We start from the raw sequence: 26,384 nt of genomic DNA on the forward strand, positions 1-26,384 counted from the left end.
AAAATTATAACTCAACTATCTGATCAGGAACAGCAATTTCTTGCAAATCAAAACTACAATGAGGTACCACCTCACAAGGTTAGAATGGCCATCATTAAATGTCCGCAAATAACAAATACTAGAGAGAGTGTGGAGAAAAGGCAACCCTCCTACACTGTTGATGTGAAGGTATGTTGGTGCAGCCACTGTGGAAAACAGTATGGATGATCCTCAAAAAAGTAAAAATAAAGTTGCCGTGTGATCCTGCAATCCCACTCCTGGGCATATATCCAGAGAAAACTATAATGTGAATAGATACATGCACCCCAACATTCACTGACAGATGAATGGATAAAGGATAAGTGATGTGTGTGTGTGTGTGTGTGTACATGCATACATACATACAAAAATGGAACATTACTCAGCCATAAAAAAGAATGAAATAACGCCACTTGCAACATTATGAATAGACCTAGATATTATCATACCAAGTGAAGTGAGTCCAAAAGAGAAAGACAAATACTGTATCACTTATATATGGAATCTAAAATATGACACAAATGAAACAGAAACAAACTCACAGACATAAAGAATAGATTTGTGGTTGCCAAGGTGGAGGGGCTGTGGGGGAGGAATGGGCTTGGAGTTTGGGATTAGCAGATGCAAACTATCATATATAGAATGGATAAACAACAAGGTTCTATATTGTATAGCACAGAGAACTATATTCAATAACCTATGATAAATCATAATAGAGAATATGAAAAAGAATGTATATATGTATAACTGAATCACTTTGCTGTACAGTAGAAATTAGTAAAAACATTATAAACCCACCATACTTCCAGAAAATATATATTAAAAAGGAATAGAAATTTCTGGTTTAGAGGCTTTGTGCCCTACAACCATGGGTACTTGTTCAGCCCCAGGACAACTGGCCCTTATATAGCTGCCATCTCAATGAATCTTTTCAGAGCCCTCTTTATGTCTTTGTTCCTCAGACTGTAGATGAAGGGGTTCAGCATGGGTGTGACCACAGTGTACATCACCGAGGCGATTGCACTTGAGTGTGAGCTGTAGGTACCTGTAGAGCTAAGGTACACTCCTAAGATTGTACAATAAAATAAGGACACGACTGAGAGGTGAGACATGCAGGTGGAAAATGCTTTATACTTCCCCTGAGGTGATGAGATTCCTAGTAAAGAGGAAACTATCTTAGCGTATGAGTAAAGAATCCCAGTGAGGGAGGCACCACCCAGCATCCCAGCCGCAGAATACATCACCGTGTCATTAAGAAAGGTGTCAGAACAGGCAAGTCGAACCACCTGATTAATTTCACAGAAGAAGTGGGGGATTTCCAGATCTGCACAAAAGGACAGTCTCAGCACCATTAAGCTTTGGGTTAAGGAATTCAGGGCACTTATTACCCAGGACACCAGCACCAGCAGTCCACAGAGCCGGGAGTTCATGATGACTGTGTAGTGCAGGGGGTGACAGATGGCCACGAAGCGGTCATAGGCCATCACAGTTAGAAGAAAGTTTTCCAGTGCAGCAAAGAGTAGGAAAAAGTATATCTGGGTGATGCAGCCTTCATAAGTTATAACTTTGTTCTCCGTCTGTATATTCAGCAGCATCTTTGGGATGGTGGTAGAGGTGAAACAGATGTCTACAAAGGACAGGTTGGAGAGGAAGAAGTACATGGGGGTGTGGAGGTGGGGGTCTGAGATGACAGCCAGGATGATGAGCAGGTTTCCAAACACAGTAATCAGGTACATGGAGAGGAAAAGCCCAAATAGGAGGGGCTGCAGTTCTGGTTCCTTTGATAATCCCAGAAGAAGAAAGTCTGAAATTTGTGTACCATTCCCTAGGTCCATGTGCTGGAGGTGATGACCAGGAAACAAAAATAGCATGACTAAGTTTCTCAAAAATTGGTGTTGCAAGCAAAGCTGAAATTCTACAATTTATATTTTGCCTTAAAAATCAGTATCCATAATTTTTGTATGAAAATTTCCCCTTCAAAGAATCTGCTGTGTCATCTCTGAATAGGAATCCTTATTGTGCATTCAGCCTTTTGTCCACATGCTCATGTATTCTACACTTTTAATAGGAAGATATGCCATACATTTTGGGAATACAACTTGAGCTCTGACCAACATCTAGGCAAAGAGTACACTGTGCTTGGAGACAATAGTCACTATAGTTCAATAATGGAGAAAGAATATACGGAAAATATCATACAAATTATCAGATGGTGACTAATGCTATGAAGTAAAAGAAAAGAAATCAGGTAGCATAAGAAGATGGTTAAAGGGGGTACTGTTTTTCACTTGGTCATTAGGTTAGACTGGAAAATATTCGATTGGAGACCTCTTGGAAAAGAGGGTGGTAGACATGAGGTTATCTGGGGGAAGTGTGCGCAGGTCAGAGGGAACAAGCAGGGCAAAGGCCCTGAAAAGGCAGTCATTTCAAAAAATCAAGGTTCAAGAGTAAGCGATTGTATCCAGAGGCATGTGCAAGAGGGAGGGTGATGCTAGCTGGTGTCAGAGAATTTGGAGGAACAAGGTATCCTCCCTGCTAAAGCTGAAACTTCAAGTCACAGGGAGTCCATAGTTCACATTATTACTTGCACCTTATTAATTTTGTTTCCAAGAAATCCTGTGATTAGAAATGAATCCTTTCCTTATTTTTATATGTTAGTTAATGTTCTGGAACCTGCATTATAAGCATCTGATATTGGAGAATAGGGGCTCAGGTACCCCTTCTCTAGCTTGAGAACGGCTCATGTTCCACAACACACACACATACACACACACACACACACACCTCCTAGCGTGACGCTACTACCAGGCCACCCTCAGCCACAATAATTAGGAAAACAATGACACAAGGCAAGCTGTCAATGTTAGATTATCTTTCCTGTAAAATTGTAGAAATAATACCCAAATTCCCATTGTGAAGTCTCCCATGGACGTGTACACATGGGGCTCCTTTTTATTATGACCATTTTGTGTCCAATATTTAAAGAAAAATAAAATATCCCTTAAAAAAACTGAGAGGAGGGGAAAAAAAAGAATATGTGGAGGGAAAAGATCTAATAAGCTCAGGTGATCCCTAGAGTTTGTAGTGAGGATAAAGCTTCCTTGGTTTCGGCAACATTCCAACCTCTGTTCTATCCCCATGATGCCCAAAATAGCAAAACAGCAAAGAGCATTTTATCCGAAAAATAAAGGAGTGATATGTTTCCGTTATCAAGCTATCCAACAGATTGAACATCCCACTTGGAAAACGAGCAAATAAATGGAAAACCCACAATTCACAAAGTGAAATACACAAAGTACAATAAAAGTGGAGGATTTCAAAAATGATTTGGAAAAAGATTTTGTAAGTGATATTGAATGCAAAACCCTAGATTTTAATGTTGGATCTGCACATGTTTGCTGTTTGAACATGGAGAGCCACTGGAACCATTCTAAACATTAATATCCTTACTCAAATAGTAGGGATAGCAGTACCCATCCTAAGGTAGTTGACAGATTTAGTCAATATATGTAAAAAGCTTAGCATAGTTACTTCCTGGTAGTAAATGAATGGTTACCTCTGGCGATGAGATTTAACTGACTTTTCCTCTTCTTCCTTTCAAATGTCTGCATTGCTTTCCCAACACTTGGTTCTCAATTTCACATTCTTATTCCAGTTTCCTGTCATCTTTCCCATCTATCACAGGCTGACACCTCTCTAGCCAATATTTACATTGACCCAGAGAAATCTTTCTGTATTACGAAGCAGATTGTCCAACTCCCTGGTGCAACTCTCTCCCAGTGACTCCCCACTAGGGAATGAACCCCAAATTCCACAGCTTCAAACCCTAGTCTTGACTCCTCTTGAACAAACCACCAACTTCACCCTCGTGCTAACTTCACCCATATCAATGTCATAAATATTGAACCTGTGTCACAGCTTCACTTGATGCCAGAGGCTCAAGACTCAAACCGTATATGAAACTGCCTCCCATTGCTTGGAAAGTCAACCACTGGTCTATCTGGAATTTTTTCACCCATATCTATCTTCAAAATTTCATCTCCTTTTTTAGATTGTCTGGGTATATCATACATGAACTTTAAAAATATTCCCACAGGAAAGCAGGGAGGGTTGGGGGGAGAGGGGAATGAATTGGGAGATTGGGATACCAAATTGTACACTCTAAATATATTCAGTTTATTGTATGTTAAAAAAATAAAATAAACGCTGTGATGTATGGTTAAAAAATATATATTCCCACAGAAAAAGGACACTTTTGGGCTTCCTAGGTGGCACAGTGGTTAAGAATCCACCTGCCAATGCAGGGGACAAGGGTTCAATCCCTGCCCCAGGAAGATCCCACATGCCACGGAGGAACTAAGCCCATGTGCCACAACTATTGAGCCTGTGCTTTAGAACCCATGTGCCACAACTACTGAAGCCCACGGGCCTAGAGCCCATGCTCCGCAACAAGAGAAGCTATGGCAATGAGGAGCCCGCGCACCACAAAAAAGAGTAGCCCTTGCTCGTCGCAACTATAGAAAGCCCACATGCAGCAATAAAGACCCCACATGGCCAATGAATAAATAAATAAATACATTTATTCTAAAAAAGAAAAAGGACATTTTCTCTAGTGATAATGTAGATAAAGGGTTATCATTGTGTAAATTTTATTAATTCCATATTTCTAATCTAGACTGTGATTATGTTGAGGTATGTGTCAATGTTATATATATTCAATAAATCCCCAGACTTAGTTTAGTTGGCATCAGTAGCTGAATAAACACAGATTGCATAAAGGAATGAAAGAATGTGTTTTCTCAGGGATTGCTGTTGCTGAGAGAATAAAAAGCAGGAAAATGCTAACATAGTTATGAAAGACATGCTGAAGGAATGTTTTCCATATTCTGAGATCCAGACCTATAAGAGAATCAGACCATGTGGCTTGTAAGAATAAAGTGGAATAGAATAAATTAAACACAGAGAAGTATCAGAGTGCATTGTACATAGTAAGGAGTTTTTGATTCTCTTTGTTCAGCTGTGTGTGTGTGTGTGTGTATGCACACGCATACACACGTGTATTTCTTGCCTGCCTGTGCACACATGCTGGATCACATGTAAAAGGCATGTTTTACTCTGGGACATAACCTAAAAAGTTTCTTATCCCCTGCGGCAAATGCGAGAATACCTTTAAAAGAGGCTAGTCTTTGCTGAGGGAGCAGAAATATAGAGTCTAAGGGAAGAGTCAGGTTACAGAGAGGACAGGCAGCAGCGTGGGTGCCGAAGTGACCTCAGACTCAAGGAACCACACACAGACTGTACTTTTATTCCTCCACTTGCCTCATCACAGTATCCACATGAGGACCCTGACTGAATTTTTATTCCATATTTATTCCTATGTTTTTGACCACACATTTTTATATGGTCCAATAGTGGATAAGGCTGGCCCTTCTCACTTTTCTTACCTGCTGTCTTTCTGGTTATTTTTGGGCTTTGGATTTTGATCTCTTTCTGACCAATCCTTAGGTCACACTTTACTTCTGTTTCTGATTCTTACCCCACATGTGAATTTCTCCCCACAAGATATACTATAAAATCCTACACATAGCACAAAGACGTATCCTTTCCTTCATTTGATTTATACTTGAGGACATTTGTGGTACATGCATTGGTTTCATTGTAATCTTCTTTCTCCATGAAAATGTGAGATCCAAGTGGGCAGCCACCTCATCTACGTTGTTCAATCTCCTGGTTTCACAACAGGTTGTGTTTATCCAGAAACAACTTTTTTAGAAAATAGAATTTATGAAATAAAAAGAATAGCAATGGAAATAAAACCAGATTAAATATGTTGTATTCAAAACAAGTTTATTAAACAAGACAGAATAAAATAATATGAACTTTGAAAGAAAAAAATATGAAAAAATAATAGGCATATTAACACAGGTCTTAATAATAAATGAGATGGGCAAAAAACTAAAAAAAAAATAGGACATATGATTTAACAATTAATGCAGGAAACGATATCTAAAATTATATTTTCAACCTAGAAAAACCTAAATGGATTAAAACATGCTTATGAAAAAGATATCAGCAACATTTAGTTGACTTAGCAAAACCATGTGTTCCATAAGATGGCAGCAAACGATTGCCATTTTAAAAATAGATCTACTCACAAAAGGCAAAAGGAAGCAGTAAGCAAAAACATGTGAAATAAGAAGGCAATTTATATAAATATGTGCAACCTAAAAAACAAAATGAATAAACAAACATAGCAAAACAGAAACAGACTCATTGATACAGAGAACAAACTTGTCATTGCCAGAGGGAAGGGGGCTGGGAGGACAGATAAGATAGGGATTGAGAGGTACAAAATTCCAGCTATAAAATAAATAAGTCACAGGGACATAAGTACATTATGTGTACAACATAGGCAATACAGTCAATAATTTGTAACAATTTTTTACAGGTTGTAACTGGACTTAATGTGTTGATTATTTCGTAATGTATAAAAATATCACAGTTATACCTCTGATGCTAATATGATACTGTAGGTCAATTATAATTCAATTTTTAAAATAAATAAATTAAAGACATTTGACAAGAAAAAAAAAAGGTAGTTTACTACTCCTAAGGATGCGGAAAAACTTTCTATGTTTGACATGCTGGGGAGGGAGGACAAAATATGACCAACTGATAGATTTGACCACTCAAATTATATATAGACTCACACAACCAAACAAATAAATTATACACACACGAGAATTAAATGGCAAATAACAGACTTCTTCTTTTTAAAATTATAATTCTTTGCTTGAAAGAATGCAATCAAAAACAAGAATAAAGAGAGAATGGGATAGGGAATCTGGAGCAGTGGAAGTGGTTGCAGCTTAGAGCAGTTTCGCGTGAAATGGGGCCTGACGCACCTGTGTGTTGGGGAGGGAAAGAGTGGGGAGAGTAAAGCTACATGTATCTCTATTTTCAGCAAGAAGATTTGGTATTTAACGGTATTTAAAATACATCTTATTCTCCCCTTCTTCCACGTGTTGGAGTGCAGTTCCTGGGCTTTTCGAAGCTATAGGTTAAATAAATTATAAAGGAAATGATACAGGAAAAAAAAGAATAAAAACACTCGGGAACTAGTACATAGAACAAAGAACTTGCACAGGCAATTTGCAATAGAGAAATTAAATGGCTAATACGACCCAAAATATATTCAGCCTTCCAGGTAATAATTGCAAAGTAAAGCCCTTTATCACATGCCTGTTTGTATATGAAATGCAAATTTTTTTCAAGTGAATACTCAGTGTGAGAGAAGATTCTCTGAAATGTGTGTGTCAAGGACTAGAGATGCAAGGGAATAGCTACCTCCATTTATCTGGACCTTTGTAATTAATACAGAAAATATTCAAATACACCCCATCTTAAAAATTAGAAAAAGTAAAGTTTCATCACTTCACTGCAAATCTCTCCTCATTTAATAGTATATTTTCCTACTCACCTAAACTGCAAAGGTCCTTGGAAATGTTCAAATTTTACTGACACCACTATGCTTCCCATTTCTTCTTGAATGTCATCCAACTAGATTTTCATTCCCATCACTTAATTGTCAGTAATAATCATTGCATTACTAAATCTGATAAACAATTCTCTTTTAACATATTAAACAAATTGATTATAAATGAATTTGTCAATTGATCAAATACACATGGAGCTCTCTCAACTCTGGGCCAGATGTTTAGGTTTTCAGGTGACCTCAGGGAAATATTCTTGGGTTTCATTCTCTCTGACTTTCTCCTGCAGTGTCCGTTGGGCTCTCGTACTCACCTGGAAGGGAAGGCTGAGAGTGAGGTCTCTTTGTGGAAGTCCAAGTCCTCCCTGGATGCTTGATGTTGGAGACTGAATCTCTGTCTCCAGACAAGAAAGAAGGAAAGAGTGAAGCACTGGTCCCTGAGCCAGACTTAGGAACCCAAATGCAAAAACCATGCCCCCTTCAGCTCAGGGTTGAACGTGCTCAGATATTGTAGCAGTGGAGACATTTACAGCTCTGTATATTCTCTGTATCTGCTCATTAACACATTTTCCATTATTACTCCAACCCTGAGCACATTTTCCCATGGGAACTTGTCTGGACAGAATGGAAATTTTCTGTGCTGATTTGCTGTTCCCAAGAGACCAGGTTAGACGTCAGGTGTATCCAATGCTTATTACTACTCCATAGGCTCTTCTGGCTTCCAAAGGTGTAATGTTGAACCTTTTTACAACTCTGAGTCAAAGATTTCTCCAAAGCTGAGCCTGAGGAACCTGCCTTGACTAGGTCCTTTGGGCCTAGAAAACACTGGCTTATGGTGGGAACACAGCTCCCAATATCTCCAGAAAATTATTTATTCTTCAATGAAGGAGTGAGCTGTGTTTTTTGTTTTTTTGTTTTTTTGCTATAAAACCGTGGTTAAAATAACCCTTGGCTTCATAATGCTTTTGACACGTCAATCAGTAGTTTCATGCTTTTAATACAGTCAAAGAGCTGGCATTTAGTACCTTATTTATGACACAGTTGTGCTAACACATATATATGGAATCTGAAGAAATGGTACTGATGAAACCAGTGACAGGCAAGAGTGGAGATACAGAAGTAGACAATGGACTTGAGGACACGGGGCTGGATGAGGGGCAAAGGGGAAGTTGGGGCGAGGTGAGAGAGTAGCATAGACATATTTACACTACCAGCTGTAAAATAGATAGCTAGTGGGAAGTTGCTGTATAACAAAAGGAGATCAACTTCACGGGAGATGCCTTGGAGGGCCAGGACGGGGAGGGTGGGGGGGAGTCAAGGGAGGGGATATGGGGATATGTGTGTCGATGCAGCTGATGCACTTTGGTGTACCTCAGAGACAGGTACAAGAGTGTAAAGCAATTATATTCCAATAAAGAGTTTTAAAAAAAAAGATACGTTGGGATATTTTAATACACCATGGGCTGAGCTCAGAATCTTATACGTATTGTCCCATTCATTTTTTGCAAAAGTCCATCCTGTCAGGAATGTACAATTTTGAGCCTCCTTCTAAATTTGCAGGATTGTGGTTCAGAAGGGTTAAGTGATTGGCCCAAAGATATAAACTAAGGAATGTGCTTTTTTTACAGAACACAAGTTATTTTTTGTTCTAATGCTCAAGGCTAGGGGTTCTCAATCAGAGATGATTTTGCCTCCAGAGGACACTTGGGAATAACTGGAGAAAATATTTGATTTTTATATTTGGGGAACTGCTACTGGCACGTAGTGAGTTGAAGACAGGGAGGCAGACCAGAAAACTGCAAGGCAGAGGACAGCCCCCACCACAGGGAATTATCCAGCACAAGCATCAATAGTTGTGAAATTGAGAAAAAACCTATTCTAAACAAGCACTTCTCCCAACATCAGTGTATACATGAATCACTAGGATATTTTGCTTAAATACAGATTCAGGTTTTGCAGGACTAGGGGGGCCCAGAGATTCTGCATTTGTAACAAACTCCTAGTCATTGTCGGTGTTGTGGGTCCTATTGTGTGGACCACTCTTCCTCTATCTAGACTGTGCTCCAAGTGTTAGAATCAGGTATGGGTATCTTTAGTCCCTTCCTATTAATAATCTTCCTTCCCATCATATGTCTGATGTAAGGTGATCAAATGTTAGATACAGTCATTCAGCTTCTGCATGTGCAAGTTTACAGGAGCCTCTTGAGTATCTCCCACTTGACAGGAAATAAATTTTGGGGCCTTTGTTTCGTCATCTATAAACTGGGGAAATTCCTCCTAAGCAGTTGGTGTGAAACGTTGGTAATAATGCAGAGCTCATAGGAAATTACCTGGCACAGAGCAGATGCTCAATTCACAGCAGCTATTATGACTGCGTCCAAGTTCTGCATTTACTAAGCTCCCTGGGACTCCAGAGAATCTCCTGGGGTAAGAAGTAAGTCCAAAATTACCTGATCCTGGGAGATAGCGAGTTGTGGTCTTGAAAATCTGCTCCCAGGGCCCCACGCAGGGAGCAGAGTCCTTGAGAGGCCACCATCCTACTTTTGTTCTATGCAGGGACCTAAACACTGACTCTCTCATGTTGGCTGCACATAGTTTCAGGAAGAATTTTTCCACACTTTCAGCTATTTCACCATGTTTCTATGATCTACTCGGAAATATGTGCAAAGCTGCTGTTTCTTGGTGAATCACTGTTTCTTCTAACTCTTCTTACCTTCTGTGCTGGATGGTTGCATGTAACAGGCACACGCCCTCTGCTGGTACCTGTACCTTCCAGCCGCCAAGGGCAGGAGCGCAGTGGTGGTGAGGCTGATTGCACTAGACAGGGGCTACCCTCTCTTTGCCTCCTCCTCTGCCAGTGTTGCCTCATCCTCTTCCCTCCAGGGCTGTGGGTAGCTGGTGGCTGCCAAGTACTTCCACAGCTACCAGCAGCTGCAGATCATGGCTCACCTTTCACAGGTGAGCCCTGGCCTTGCTCTGTACTGGGTGAGCCAGCTTTGGGGAGGTGGCCCTCCAGGTGAACCTGTGCCGCTGCGTCTGGGTGCAGTGTTTGCTGGGGTGGTGCACGCTGCTCTGAAAGGTCGGAAAGCCCAGCACCCCGACCAGCCTCATAAAAATTAAAGAATACAATGAAATAAAATAAATAGTGGCTGAAAGTTCCAACTATGTGGAAAGATATAGACATATAGGTACATGAATTTCAAAATACCCAGACGGATTCCACCCAAAGAGATCTCCACTGAGACGTGGCATAGTCAAATTCTCAAGACTAAAAGGGAAAGATAAGTTTGAAATAAGAAAAAGAAATAATATCTCATGAAATAAAAGGGACCCCCAATAATTCTATTAGCAGATTTCTCAGCAGAATCCTTGCTGGCCAGGAGAGTGTGGCATGATATAGTCAAAGTGCTCAATAAAAAAATGTGTCAATTGAGATCACTCCACCCAGCAAAGTTGTACTTTAGAAATGAAGAAAACTTTCCCCAAAATACAAAAGCTGAGGGAATTCATCACCACTAGACCTGCCTTCCCCCAAATGCTAAGAACGTTCTTTAAGCTACAATGAAAGAACACAAGTTCGTAACATGGAAAATGGAAACATATGATAGTTAAAAATCACTGGTGAAGATAAATATATAGTCAAATTCAAAACAATTTAATACTATAATTGTAGTATGTAAATCATGTTGAATTCTAACGTCACGGTTAAAAAACAAAAGTGTTAAGAAAAAGGATAGCTGCGATATTTTGTCAATAGATAATATAAAAATATTTGAATTGAAACACATTCCCTAAAATATAGGGGACCGATAAATGTGTAGAGCTTTTTATGCATTCAAAATTATCATCTTAAAATAGGCTTCTATAAGTATTATATGTAGTTTGAAAGCCTTATAGCAATCCAAAAGCAAAAACTTATAGTAGATTCACCAAAGTTATAGATAAAGAAATAAAAGCATACCAGTGCCAAAAAAAAAAAAAATTAACCAATTCACAAAGGAAGACAGAAAGAGGCCAAGAAAGTAACAAAGGAACTATAAAACAATAAGGAAACAGTTAACAGTCGCAACAGAAGGTACTTACCTATTGATAATTACACTACATAAAAATGGTTTAAATTATGCAATAAAACACATAGAGTTACTGAATGTATTTTTTTTAAAGATTTAACAATATTGACTAAAAGAGACTCATTTCAGCTATAAAGAAACATATACACTGACAGTGCATGAATAGAGAGAGACATTCTATGAAAATAGAAACTAAAAGAAATCAGGGGTAACTGTAATTATAATATCAGACAAAACAGAGTAAAAGTGAGAAGCTTTAACAAGAGACAAAGAAGGTTATTCTGTACTGCAAAAGGAGGCAATTAATCAAAAGGGTATAAAATTGTAAATACATATACACGCAATGTCAGAGCAATTAAACAATTATTGACTTGAAGGCAGAAACAGACAGTAATGCAATAATCACAGGGAATTTAATACCCCACTTATAACATTAAATAGATCATGTACATACAAAATCAATGATGGAAATAATTAACTTGAACTAATAAACTTTAGATGAAATGAACCTAACAAGTATGTCCAAAACATTCCACCCAAAGGCAGCAGAATAATTTCGTGACAAGTGCACACAAATCACTGTCCAAAAGGGTTATATGTTGGATCACAAACAAGTCTTAACACAATTAAGAAGACTGAAAATATCTCAAGTGTTTTTTCCAACCGCAACGGTTCTAACTGGAGAAAAAGCTAAAAATTCATGACTGTGGAAAGTTTTAAAAACTACTTAATAACCAATGAGTCAGCAAAGAATTCAAATGGGAAATAAACTGACTTGTAACAAGCCAAAATGAAAATACAACATACCAAAACTATGAAATGCAGAAAAATCAGTTTAAGAGGGAAGTTTATAGCTATAAATGACCCACTTAAAGTAAAAGAAAGACCTCAAATGAACAACCCCTACTTTGCACATCAAGGAACTATACAAAAAGAAGAGCAAACTAAATCCAAAGATAACAGAATGAAGGAAATAAGTATTACCACATAAAGAAATAAAATAGAGACTATAAAGACAATTTAAAGAAATCAATGAAACTAACAGGTCATTTTTGAGAAGATAAACAAAATTAACAAATTTTTAGTTAGACTAAGAAAAAAAGAGGCATGACTAAAAAGAGTTTAAATGAAAGAGGAGACATAATAGCTGATACCACAGAAGTATGAAGAATCATAAGAGAGACTTCCATGAACAATTATACACCAACAAGTTAGGTAACCTTGAAGTAATCAATAAATATCTAGAAACATACAATTTAACAAGAATGAATCATGGAGAAATAGAGTATCTGAACAGACCAACAACAAGTAAGGAATCAGTGTTAAAAATCTCCTGTGAACAAAAAGTCACATACCACTGCTGAATTATACCAAATCTTCTCAAAATCTTCTAAACATTTGATAAGGAAGTAGAACTTTCAAACTCACTTGACAAAGCCAAAATTCAAGCCAAGTTAAATCATTACAAGGAAAGAAAATTACAGGACAATAGCCCTTGTAAACATAGACACAAAGTGCTCAAAAAAATACCAGCAGACAGAATTCAAGAGCACATTATAAGTATTATACATTAAAATCCAGGGATATATTTTTCCCTGAGATTCAAGGACATTTCAGTACATACAAATCAATAAAAGTAATATATCACACTAACAGAATGAACAAAAATTGTACAAGGGAGAGTCAAAAATTATCCATACTCCGGTTGTAGTAAAGCTTCTGTAAATTCTATAGCCAGAGTGTGGATAATTTTTGATTCACCCTTGTATAATAATCTCCACAGACTGCGAAAAATCATTTGACACAATTAAGCATCCTTTTATGATAAAAAAATTTTTTCAACAAAATGGGTTTAGAAAAATATACCTTGACATTCTTTCATAATAAAGGCTTTATAAGACAACCCCACAGGTAACATCAAACTCAAAGATGAAAAATTAAAAGCCTTCCCCCTAAGTAGAAAGACAAGAATGCCCTCTCTTACCAGTTCTGTACAACATAGTACTGGAAGTTTTCTCCAGAGCAATTAGGCAGGAAAATGAGTAAAAGGCATCCAATTCAGAAATAAATAGTAACATTAGCTGTGTTAGTAGATGGCATAATATCATATATAGCAAATCCTAAACACTCCATTAAAAAAGGGTTAGAACTATAAATCGAGTAACGTTGCAGGGTATAAAATCAATGTATAAAAATAAGTTGCATTTCTATATAGTAACAACAATCTATCAGAAATAAAAAATAAGAAATCTCACTTACAATAGCACCCAAAAGTATAAAACAGGAATAAGTTTTAAAAGCGGAAAGAAATATACACTAAAATTTGAAAGATATTTATCAGAGAAATTGAAGAATAGAAAATAAATGAAAAGGTATAAGGTGTCCATGGTTTGGAAGTCTTAGTATTATTAAAATGTTCACACTACTCAAAACATTCTACAGAGTCAATGCAGTCTCTATAAAATTTCAAAGACTTCTTTGTTCACAACAGGGCTCAAGAAAGTGAGTTACATAAATTGTGCAGAGGAACTGAATTCAGATAAATGGAAATTCCAGGAAATAAATAGAAGGACGAGTTCTCCTTCCCAAATCTGACCAAAGAATAGCAATTTCTGGCTCCATTTATTTGAGCCCTGCAATCACGGGTACTTCTTCAGCTACTTCTTCAGCCCCAGAACAGTTGGTCCTTTTACAGCTGCCATCCCAATGAATCTTTTCAGAGCCCTCTTTATGTCTTTGTTCTTCAGACTGTAGATGAAGGGGTTCAGCATGGGTGTGACCACAGTGTACATCACTGAGGCGATTGTACTTGAGTGTGAGCTGTGAGTAGCAGCAGGGCTGAGGTACACTCCTAGCATTGTACAATAAAATAAGGATACAACTGAGAGGTGAGATGCACAGGTGGAAAATGCTTTATACTTCCCCTGAGCTGATGAGATTCCTCTTATAGAGGAAAATATTTTAGAATATGAGTAAAGAATCCCAATGAAGGAAACACCACCCAACATTCCAGCAGCAAAATACATCACTATGTCATTAAGAAATGTGTCAGAACAGGCAAGTTGGACCACCTGATTAATTTCACAGAAAAAGTGGGGGATTTCCAATTCTATACAGAAAGACAGTCTCAATACCATTAAGCTTTGTAACAAGGAATTCAGGGCACTCATTATCCAGGACACCAGAACCAGCAGTCCACAGAGCCAGGATTTCATGATGACTGTGTAGTGCAGGGGGTGGCAGATGGCCACAAATCGGTCATAGGCCATCACGGTCAAAAGGAACACGTCCAATACTGCGAAGAGTATGAAAAAATACATCTGGGTGATGCAGCCTTCATAAGTTATTACTTTCCTCTGTGTCCTTATGTTCCACAGCATCTTTGGGATGGTGGTGGAGATGAAACAGATGTCTACAAAGGACAGGTTGGAGAGGAAGTAGTACATGGGTGTGTGGAGGTGGGGTTCTAGGCTGACAACCAGGATGATAAGTAGGTTTCCCAATAAGGTGATAAGGTACATGGAAAGGAAAAGCCCAAATATGAGGGGCTGCCATTCCTGTTCTTTTGATAATCCCAGAAGAAGGAATTCTGAAATATGTGTATCGTTCCCTGGTTCCATGTGGTGGATGTGACTACTAGGAAACAAAAATAACAAGACTAGTTTTCTCAGAAATTGGCATTGTAAACATTGTTATAATTCTACAATTTATATTTTGCATTTAAAATTAATATCCGTAATTTTTGTATGGAAATTTCCCTTCAAGGGGTCCTCTGTGTCATCTCTGAATGGGAATTCCTATCCCGTATGCAGGCTTTTCCTCATGTAATCATTTACTGTAAACTTTTAATGAGAAGTTATGTCACATAGTTGGCATATCTAAATTGAGGACTGACCATCATCTGGACAAACAGTACACAGTGCTGAGATACAATACTCCCTATAGTTCAATATGAAGAAATAATATAAGCAAATAAAATTATAAAAATTATCAGATAATGACAGGTGCTATAAAGCAAAAGAAATCAGGTATAAAGAAGAGACTTATTGGGTGTATCTTTTTTGTGATAAGGATAAAAACTTTCTTAGTTCTGGCAAAGTTTCAACCCTGGATATATTCCCATGATGCCCAGGAGGGTAAAGGAGCAAAAAGTATTTTATCAACAAGAAAAGGAATGATATATTGACATTATCATGATAGCTGTCAAATTAGACATCCTACTAGAAAAACGGGCAAGAGGAATGAATAAAATAAAAAAAAATCACAAAGGAAAATACACAGAGTACAATGAAAGTGGAGGATTTTAAAAAGTTATCTGGTAAAATACATTTGTAAACAATATCAAAAGCAAAACTTTTGTCATTTGAAACTCTGGTTTTGAGTCTTGCTTTTGCACATACTTGCTGTTTGATCTTGGAGAGCCACTGGAAACAGTCTACATGTTAATATCCTCACCCAAACAGTAGGAATAGCGGTATCTATCCTCTGAGAGTGGTGGACAGATTTAGTCAATATATGTGAAAATCTTAGCATGGTTCCTTCCTGTTAGTAAATGAATGGTTACCTCTGACAAATGAGATTTGACTGGCTTTCTTCCTACTTCTTCTCAAATGTCTCCATTGCTTTCCTGCATCGAGGTCCCCAATTCTGCAAACTTATTTCAGTTTCTTGTCATCATTTCCATCGATCACAGGCTGGCATCCCTGTAGCCAATATTCACACTGACCCAGAGAAATCTTTCTATATTACTAAGCTGACTCTCCCACTCCCTGACTTAACCGTCTCCCAGTAACTCCCCACTAGAGCATAAACCCACAATTCCATAGCCTCTAACACTAGCCTTGAACTCCCTGAGTGAACCACCAACTTCACCCTCGTGCTGTCCTCACCCACATCAATGTCATAAGCATTGAACTTGAGACACAGCTTCACTTGATGCCACAGGCTCAGACCTCAGAACCTATGTACACCTGCTTCCAGCGTCAACCACATGTCTATCTGGAATTTTTTCACGCATCCCTATCTTCAAAACTCCATTTTCTTTTTCAGACTGCCTAGATCATTTCCTTCATGAATCTTTTTTTTTAACATTCCCACAGAAAAACAACACTTTCTCTTGTAATAATTTACATAGAAAGTCGTCACTGTATAATTTTTATTTAATTCCATATCTTTTATTCTCTGCTAGACTGTGAGTGTCTTGAGGCATATGTCAATATTATGCATACTCCTCAACCCCAAGACTTAGTTTAGTTGGGAATAGTAGCTAAATAAATATATATTGCATAAAGGAATTAAAGAATGTCATCTCACAGAAATTGCTGTGGATGAGAGAACAAAAAGAAGCAGGGAAACTAACATAGGTATGGAAGACATGCTGGAGGAATGTTTTCCATACTCTGAGATCCAGACCTATTAGAGGGTCAGACTATGTGGTTTGTAAGAATAAAATAGAACATAATAAGTAAAATACAAAAGAAAATTTCAGAATGCATCGTACACAGTAAGGGTTTTTGGTTCTCTTTGTTCAGATGTGTGTATGTGTGTGTGCACACGTGCATACGTGTCTAGTTCTTGCTTGCCTGTGCACACAGGAGGATCACATGTAAAAGGCATGTAGACTGCTGACACATATCAAAAGTTTCCTAAACACTGCAGTAAACTCAAGAATAGTTTTACAGAAGGCTAGTTCCTGCTGAGGCAAAAGCAATATGAATGAGGGACTCAACAGAGGAGCCAGGCTGCGGAGAGAACAGGAAGCAGCATGGGTGCTGATGTGACCTCAGACTCAAGGGACCACACACGGACTGCACTTTTATTCCTCCACTTGCCTCATCACAGTATCCATACGAGGCTCCTGATTGAATTTTTATTCCATATTTATTCCTGTGTATTTGACCACACATTTTTAATATGCTCCAAAGGATGATGCTGGCCCTTTTCTCACTTTTCTCATGTGTCATTCTCTTTGTTATTCTTGGGCCTTAGGTTTTGTTCTCTTCTTTTGAAAAACCCATTGGTCACACTCTAGTTCTCGCTCTCTTTTTTTTTTTTCACTTTACTTCTTTTTTTATTAAAAAATTAAAATTTATATTGGAATATAGTTGATTCATAATGTTGTTTTAGTTTCAAGAGTCCAGCAAAATGATTCAGTTACACGTGGTGATGTATCCATTCTTTTTCAGACTCTTTTCTCCTATAAGTTCTACTTCTCTTTCCCACATGAGAAGTCCTCATTACAATATACCCTATAAAATCCTCTACATGCCACAAAACCTACCCCTTCCTTCATTTGATACCTGATGACATTTTGTCATACATGCGTTTATTTTATTTTAATATTATTTCTCTATGAAAAAAATGTGAGATCCAAATGGGCAGGGACCTCACCTGCTTTGTTTACTCTTGCAGTTTCATAAAGGTATGCAATTATATAAAACAAGTTTTCAGAAAATGGAATTTATAAAATAAAAAAAAATAGCAGTGGAAGTAAAACCAGACTATATGCAGTGGGTTCAAAACAACTAAACAGAATCGAATAAAATAGTAAGATGAACTTCTGAAAGAAAAAAATATAAAATAACAATAGTCACATTCATACAAGTTAAATGAAATGGACAAAAACCTGAAAAAAAAAGAATAGGAAATATAATTTTAAAAAGCATTGCAGTAAGCAGTATGTAATATTATAATTTTAACTTATATACATATAAATGGATTCAAAGATGCTTATGAAAAAGATATAAGCAAGACTTAGTTGATGCCATTGAATGTGTTCAACAACATGGTGGCAAGTGATTGCCGTTTTTAAAATAGATCTACTCATAAAAGGCAAAAGGTAGTGGTAAGGAAAAACATGTGAAATAAATTGGCAATTCATAAAAATGGTGGTTTATTTTACTAAGGATGCAGAAGAAATTTCTATATTTGAAAAGCAACAGGGGGAGGACAAAATATGACCAACTTATAGATTTGACCTCTTACAATTTATAAACTCTCTCGCAACCCAACAAATATATTATACATACATACATACAAGAATTAAATGGCAAACAGCAATAATTAAAAGTTATCGTTCTTTGCTTAAAAGAATGCAATAAATGGCAAGAATAAAGAGATACTGGGTTAGGGAATCTGGACTAGGGGGAGTAATGCAGCTTAGAGCAGTTTTCTTGAAATGGTGCCACAGAAACGGTGCCTAACACACCTGTGTGGGGGAGGGGAAGGGTGGTGAGAGAAGCTGCCTATATCTCTATTTTCAGCAAGAAGACTTGCCAAGGTATTTAAAATACATTTCATGCTCCCCTTCTTCCATATGTTGGAGTGCAGTCTCTGGCCTTTTCTGAGCTACAGATGAAATAACTTATAAAGGAAGTGGTACAGAAAAAGAAAATGAATAAGACACTCAGAAGCCAGTACGTGAAATAAAAAACTTTCATAGGTGATTTGCAATGGAGAAAGTAAATGGCTAATAAACCCCAAAATATATTCAGACCCCCAGGTAATGAACTAATTGCAGAGTTAAGTCCTTTACCGTATGCCTGTTTGTATATTAAATACAATTTTTTAATCAAGTGAATACCCACTGTGAGTGAAAATTCTGTAACGAGTGTCTCAAGAACTGTAGTTTCCAGGTAGTAGCTACACCCATTGATCTGGATCTTCCTTATAAATACAGACCATGCTGCGACATATCCAATCATAAAAATTTTATATAAATAATTAAATATATAAATAAACAAATAAATAAAATTTCCTTACTTCAGTGCAAACCACTCCTAAACAAAGAGTTTATTTTCCTACTCCCTTAAACTGCAAAACTCCTTGAAGTTGTTCAAATTCTACTGACACCGCTATGCCTCCCGTTTCTTCTTGAGTCTTAACCAACTAGATTTTCATTCTTATAACTTTAACTATAACCCTTATATTGCTGAATTCATAGATACCTCTCTTTTTTAACCTATTAAATAAGTTGATTATAAATTAATCAAGCAAGCAAGCAAACAAACAGAGAGGTCTCTCAGCTCTGGGCCAACTGTTTAGGTTTTCAGGCGACCTCAGGTAAATGTTCTTGGGTTTCATTCTCCCTGACTTTCTCCTTCAACTACTATTGGGCTCTTGGACTCACCTGGGTGGGAAGTCTGAGAGGAAGGTCTCCGTGTAGAAGTCTAAATTCCTCCCTGGATGGTTGATGATGGAGACTGAAGCACTGTCTTCAAATAAGGGAGCAGCAAGGAGTGAAGCAGAGTCAGACCTGGGAATCCAAATGCAAAAAGCATGCTCCTTCCAGCTCGCAGTTGAACTGCTCAGACATTGCAGCAGTGAAGACATTTATAGCTCTGCATATTCGCTGTATCTGCTCATTACACCTGCTCAGAACATTTTCCATCGTTGCTCCAACGCTTGAACACATCATTTCCTCAGGGGAACTTGTCTGGACAGAATGGAAAATACCTATGCTGGTTTGCTGTTCCCAGGAGACCAGGGTAGAAGTCAGCTGTATCCAATTCTTATTGCTACTTCATCAACTCTTCAGTCTTCCAGAATTCTAACACTGAAACTTTTTATAACCTTCAGTCAAAGTTTTTTCCCAAATCTAAGCGTGAGGAACTTGTCTTGACTAGGTCCCTTGGCCCTCAAAAGAATTGGCTCGTGATGGGAACACAGCTCCTGATATCTCCAGAATATTACTATTTCTTCTTCAATAAGGGAGAGAACTGTGTTCCTTTGCTATAAAAACCATGGATAAAATAATCCTTGGCTTCATATTTGACACATCAGTTAGGAATTTCATGCTTTTAATACATATGAAAAGCTGGCATTTTGTCCCTTATTTATAAAGCATCTGGTAATTATATTAAGATATAAATTTAGAGCTTTTAATGCACCATGGGCTGAGCTTAGAATCTTATATGTATTGTCTCATTTATTTTTCGCAACAGTCCATCTTATGAGGACTGTACAGTAAGTAACAAGCCTCCTTCTAAATTTACAGAATTAGGTGATTGGCCTAAAACTTATGAAATGAGTAAGGCCTGTGCTTTGATTAGGACAAAATATATTTCTAGTTCTCCTGCTCTAGGCCCAGTGGTTCTCAATCAGAGATGATTTTACCTCCAGAGGACACTTGATGATATCTGGAGAAATTTTTGATTGTCATATCTGGGGAAATGCTATGGACTCGTAGTGGGCTCTGGCCAGGGATGAAATTCAACAAACTACAAAGCACAGGACAATCCCCACCACAAGGACTTATCCAGCACAATGCCAGCAGTGGTGAATTTGAGAAGCACTAGTCTTTTTTTTTTTTTTGCAGGGAGAGGGGATTCTTTATTGAAAGATCCACTTGGGATTTCATCTAAATGTGCAGGTTTTCCTCTCATACTTACAATGGAGAAACACTATTCTAAACAAGTACTTCTCCCAACATCAATGTGTCCATGAATCACTACTGCATCTTATTCAAATACAGATTATGATTTGGCAGGACTAGAGTGGCCCAGAGATTCTGCATCTGTAACAAACTCCCAGATGTTACAGGTCGTGTTCAATGGACCACTCTGTGAGTATCAAGACTGATGTCCTGTGTTACAGTCAGGTGTAGGTAGTTTAAGTTCTTCTCCATTAAGAATCTTCTTTCCCACCTCAGGTCTGATGTAAGGCAGTCAAATGTTGGACTCAGTCATTCAGTTTCTGCATACACAAGTTTACATGTGCTTCTTTAATATTCCCTCTTGACAGGAAATAACCTTTGAAGCCTATGTTTCCTCACCTATAACTGGAGAAATTCAACCTAAGGAGTTGGTGTGAGAAGTTGATAATATTTTAGATCTCTCAGGAAATTACCTGGCACAGATAGATGCTCAGTCCGAAGCAGGTGTTATGACTATGTCCGATTTCCAAATTTACTAAGCTCGTTGGGACTCCAGAGAAGCTCTTAGAATAAGAGATCAGTCCAGGATTTCCTTGATCCTGGGAGATAGCAAATTGTGATCTTGAAGGCATATCTCCTCCCAGGGCCCCACGCAGGGAGCAGAGTTCTTGAGAGGCCACCATTCTGTGCCCTTCTATGCAGGGACCTGAAATCAGACCCCCTCAGGCTGGCTCCATACAGCCTCAGGAAGAGTTGTTAGACTCTCTCAAGTTATTTTGCTACGTTTATATGATCTACTCAAAATATATGTAAAACTGCTGTTTCCTGGTGAATCATATTTTCCTCCAGCTCTTCTTACCTTTGTTGCAAGTCTACATATAGCATATAATTCATAAACATTTGAGGTCAATAGAAATCTGAAATACTTGTGTCTTTGTTTCTGCCTCAAATAGAATTTTTTTATTCTTTACAATTACTGATTTACTCCCTCTTTCTCATAGGAGGAGAAATGAGAAAGAAATCGCTACCCATTTCTTCGAGTCTTGAATGTGCCTCAAGTGGGAGGAGTACATGTCCCCACTCTTCAGCTTTGAACTTGGACATGTCACATGCTTTGGTGGATACAATGTACGCACACATGATGTGCTCAGTGCCTAAGGAGAAGCTGTAAGAGGCTTTGTGAAAGTCCACACTTTCTATTACTGTCCCCCTCTACTATGAGAATGGGCACCTCTCACATAGGAGCTGGTCCATTGGCATGGCTCCCAGAGTGAAGACATGCATGTAGCCCAGCACAGTTGGGTAAGACACCTTGTAGCATGCATCTAATATGATAAAAATAAACTCTCGTTATTTTAAGCCACCATGATTTGGGGAGTTGCTTTTTACCACAACAAAGCTGACTACTATACCCCTTTACATGATGTTTGATAATATACAGACTTTTTCAAGTATGTATTCCCAGGTGGTACACTTGTGGAAATAAAATTTCCAAAATAAAAATTGCAGCCTGAGACTTTTCAAATATTTTAAAATGTAAACCTTGGTTACTCTCATCTATTCTCCACTGGTTTGATTACAATTCACAGAATGATAATAAAATTATTATATGAATATCTTGTTTTCTGAACTCAAGTTGTTCTTGAGATGCTTTCCAAAATTCCAGAATCAAATAAATGTGAATACTTAGGAGTTTTACCATATCTTCTATTAGACATTAGAGAAATTCCCATTCATTCTCATTCTCCCACCCCCACTCCCCTTCAAAAATTTTATCGAGAGTTGCATGTTCACTTTTTGCCTATAATGTAGAAATCTGGAAAACACTTCTCTCCAACCCTAACAAGAAAAAGGCAGATAATCTACAAAATCAAAAGTTTTCTTGAGACTATCAGGGAGTTGAGGTCACAGAGCAAAAAGCTATTCTGTAATCAAGATGAGGCAGGTGCATCCAATAAGAGCCAGGGATGTGAGGAAAAGCTTTCCTGGGGGAAGATCATGGTGGGGAGGTAGTGCCAACATCCATCAGGCAAGGTTTTAGGTAAAATCTTAAAGAATATCTAAAGGTCAAATGTGGATTGGCTACCATGAGAATATAGAATTGATATTACTGGGTTATGTTATTTCACCATAACACTCAGATAACCACATTAAGTCAACCTGTTTATTCAAATTTAGGCACTGTAGACACAGCAGAATAAGAGAACAAGATCCTAATGGGGAGAATAAAACTCAGTTACCACCTATGAAAGGTATTATTGTTAAACTCTTCATTATGAGGAAGAGCAGATAAGGTACTGATAGGCAAAGAAATGATGTACACAAATGTGAACAACTGTGGTCTTATTATTTTTCTCTATTACAAATTTATTTAAATTGCCTTGGTTGTCAGTGTAGTTTTTATTGATATGAGTTATAAGCTCGTGACTCTTCTTTCAGTAAACAAAGGGGAAAAAACTTGGGAAAATATATGGCATTTGAGAAGAAATTATTCTTAGCACAAGGGGCTCTGTTTAATACTCTGTAATAACTTAAATGGGCAAAGAATTTGAAAAAAAACAGACACATGAATATGTATAACTGAATTTCTCTGCTGTACACATGAAACTAATACACCATTTTTAAACAACTATATGCCAATATAAAATAAATGTTAAAAAAAGAAAAAGAAAAAAGAATGGCATGTTGCCCTTGGGGAAAAAAGGAATTCCCAAATATTTCTTAAGCAAGATTTGGAAAAGCTTTGTGAAACTAAGGAAAACATGAGATAACTTCTGTATGAGAGAGAAGAAAAAGCCTAATAAAGTGAGTTACTTAAATTATATAGAGAACTTGTCAAGTAGAGTGTATTCCATGTGAATAAGAAAGTTATGAGTATTCTTTTAGTAAAATAAAAGAAAAAACCTGGAATGATATATGTCACTTGAGAAGATGTTATTCATCAGAAATCTGCATAGACCCAATAAATGAATGGGAATTTGCAAAGATTTCTGATATGTTTGGGAACAAAATGTGGGAAAGCAGGAACTGGAACAAATGGAAAAATTGTATGTGTGTATATGTATATACATACATCAGAGCAGAAGAATTAAAAAATTGTGTAACTTAAATGTAGAGAGAAGTTGAAGTCAAAGAAATGGAAATTTCATAAAATAATAGAAAGAGCAAATTCTGCACCCACAATCTGAAAAAACAATAGCAATTTCTGGGTCCATTTATTTGAGCCTTGCAATCATGGGTACTTCTGTCCCCAGAAGAGTTGGCCCTTTTAGAGTCCAATGAATCTTTTCAGAGCCCCCTTTATGTCTTTATTCCGCAGACTGTAGATGAAGGGGTTCAGCATGGGTGTGGCCACATTGTACATCACTGAAGATGTTATGCTTGAAAATGAGCTGTGGGTATCAGCAGGGCTAAGGTACACTGCTAGGACTGTACAATAAAATAAGGCCACAACAGAGAGGTGAGATGCACAGGTGGAAAATGCTTTGTACTTCCCCCGAGCTGATGAGATTCCTCGTATGGCAGAAATTATCTTAGAGTAAGAGTAAAGTATGCCAATGAATGGAACACCACCCAGCAGCCCAGATTCAACATACACCATCACGTCATTAAGGGAGGTGTCACAACAGGCCCCTCGGACCACCTGATTGAGTTCACAGAAAAAGTGTGGGATCTCCAGGACTCTACAGAAGGACAGTCGCAACATCAGTAAAGTTAGCACCAAGGAATTCAGGACACTCACTAACCAGGACAGCAGCACCAGCAGTCCACAGAGCCGGGGGTTCATGATGACTGTGTAGTGCAGGGGGTGGCAGATGGCCACAAACCGGTCATAGGCCATCACAGCCAAGAGAAAGTCATCCAATCCAGCGAAGAGTAGTAAAAAGTATATTTGGCTGTTGCAGCCTCCATAACTTATACCTTTGCTCTGCTTCTGGATGTTCCACAGCATCTTTGGGATAGTGGTGGAGGTGAAACAGATGTCTACAAAGGACAGGTTGGAAAGGAAGAAGTACATGGGTGCGTGGAGATGGGAGTCTAAGCTGACAGCCAGGAAGATGAGCAGGTTTCCAAACACAGTGATCAGGTACATGGAGAGGAAAAGCCCAAATATGAGGGGCTGCAGTTCTGGTTCATTTGATATGCCAAGAAGAAAAAATTCTGAAATGTGTGTATCATTCACAGGTTCCATGTGGTGGAGGGAATGACCTGGAAATAGACCAAAAATATGACTAATTTTCACAAAAATGGGCATTGTTGGCAGAGTGAAATACTACAATTTATGTTTTGCAGCCCTGAAATCAATACCTATAATTTTGGTGTGAAATTTGTCCCCTTCAGGGCATCCCCTGTGCAATGTCTGAATACAAATTCCTGTTCAACTCTCAGCCTTTTCCCCAAGAGGTCAGGTAGTGTATACTTTTAAAGAGAGTTTCTACCAAGACTTTGGGGCCTATAAATTGTGTATTTACCATGTTCAGGGCAAAAAGTACACTGTGCTGAGAGACAGAAGTCCCTACAGTTCAATGATGAAGAAATAATATTGGCAAATACAAAATCATATAGCATGTGAAATGGTGACAGGTAAAATGAAGAAAAAGAAAGGGGGTACAAAGGGGAGAGTGGATGGGGTGTTATTCTTTACTGGGTGTTCATGTAGGGTGGCAAAGTAGGTAACATTTGAACAGAAACCTAAAGGAAGAGAGGTCAGGAGGTTAAGGCAGTACATGCCTGGCAGCAGGAATGGCCAGTGCAAAGACCCTAAAGAAGCCACCTGTTTCAGATATTCAGGCTCCAAAGAAGCCAGTTTCCCAAGGGGAATAAGCAAGAGGGAGGATGGTGAGAGTTGGCACCAGAGAATGTTGAAGAATGAAGTGAACTTCAAGTTACAGGGGGTCCCTAATTCACACGTTGTTCCTTGCACCTTATTAATTTTATTTCCAAGGAATCCTGAGCATAGAAATGGATCCACTTTTTGTTTTCTTATTCCATTAACCTTCTGTCTTCTGTATTTCCAGGGGAACATTTTGGTGTATATGAGCTCAGGTCCTCCTGCTCTAAGGACTCTCATGTCCCACAACGCACGCACACACACACACACAGAAGAAGAGAGAGAGAGAGAGGTGGGGGTGGGGGTGGGGGTGGGGTGGGAGAGAGCACAGTGGGCTCTTGGGGCCATGTTAGTACCAGGCTCTTCTCACCTCTAGCCGCAATATTTAGGGAAGAAATGATACCAGGCAAGATGTCAACACCAGATTATCTACACCCTAATGCATGTAGGAATAGTACCCAAATTCTAGTTGCTAAGATTGCCACGGACATGTAACCATGGCCATCAATTCTAACAGGACTGATTTGTGTGTCTTGTATTTCTTTAGAAACATGAAAAAGCTGTTCAAAACCATAGATATAGGCAAGAAATAGATGAGGC

General features: G+C 38.2%; 2 protein-coding genes and 1 pseudogene across 2 annotated transcripts; all 3 read right to left on the reverse strand.

Moving 5' to 3' along the window:
• Positions 1 to 920: 920 nt before the first annotated feature.
• On the reverse strand, positions 921 to 1,889 carry LOC130836645 (olfactory receptor 7A17-like). The gene has a single exon (XM_057709001.1). It carries the CDS (start codon positions 1,887 to 1,889, stop codon positions 921 to 923), a length of 969 nt encoding a protein of 322 aa, XP_057564984.1.
• Positions 1,890 to 14,237: 12,348 nt separating this feature from the next.
• LOC130836613 (olfactory receptor 7A17-like) lies at positions 14,238 to 15,300 on the reverse strand (annotated as a pseudogene).
• Positions 15,301 to 24,221: 8,921 nt separating this feature from the next.
• LOC130836249 (olfactory receptor 7A17-like) lies at positions 24,222 to 25,145 on the reverse strand. Its single transcript, XM_057708314.1, has one exon. The coding sequence runs from the start codon at positions 25,143 to 25,145 to the stop codon at positions 24,222 to 24,224; it is 924 nt and encodes a 307-aa protein (XP_057564297.1).
• Between the last annotated feature and the right edge of the window lie 1,239 nt (positions 25,146 to 26,384).

This window comes from Hippopotamus amphibius, chromosome 15 (assembly GCF_030028045.1).
Source record: "Hippopotamus amphibius kiboko isolate mHipAmp2 chromosome 15, mHipAmp2.hap2, whole genome shotgun sequence".
NCBI lineage: Eukaryota > Metazoa > Chordata > Mammalia > Artiodactyla > Hippopotamidae > Hippopotamus > Hippopotamus amphibius.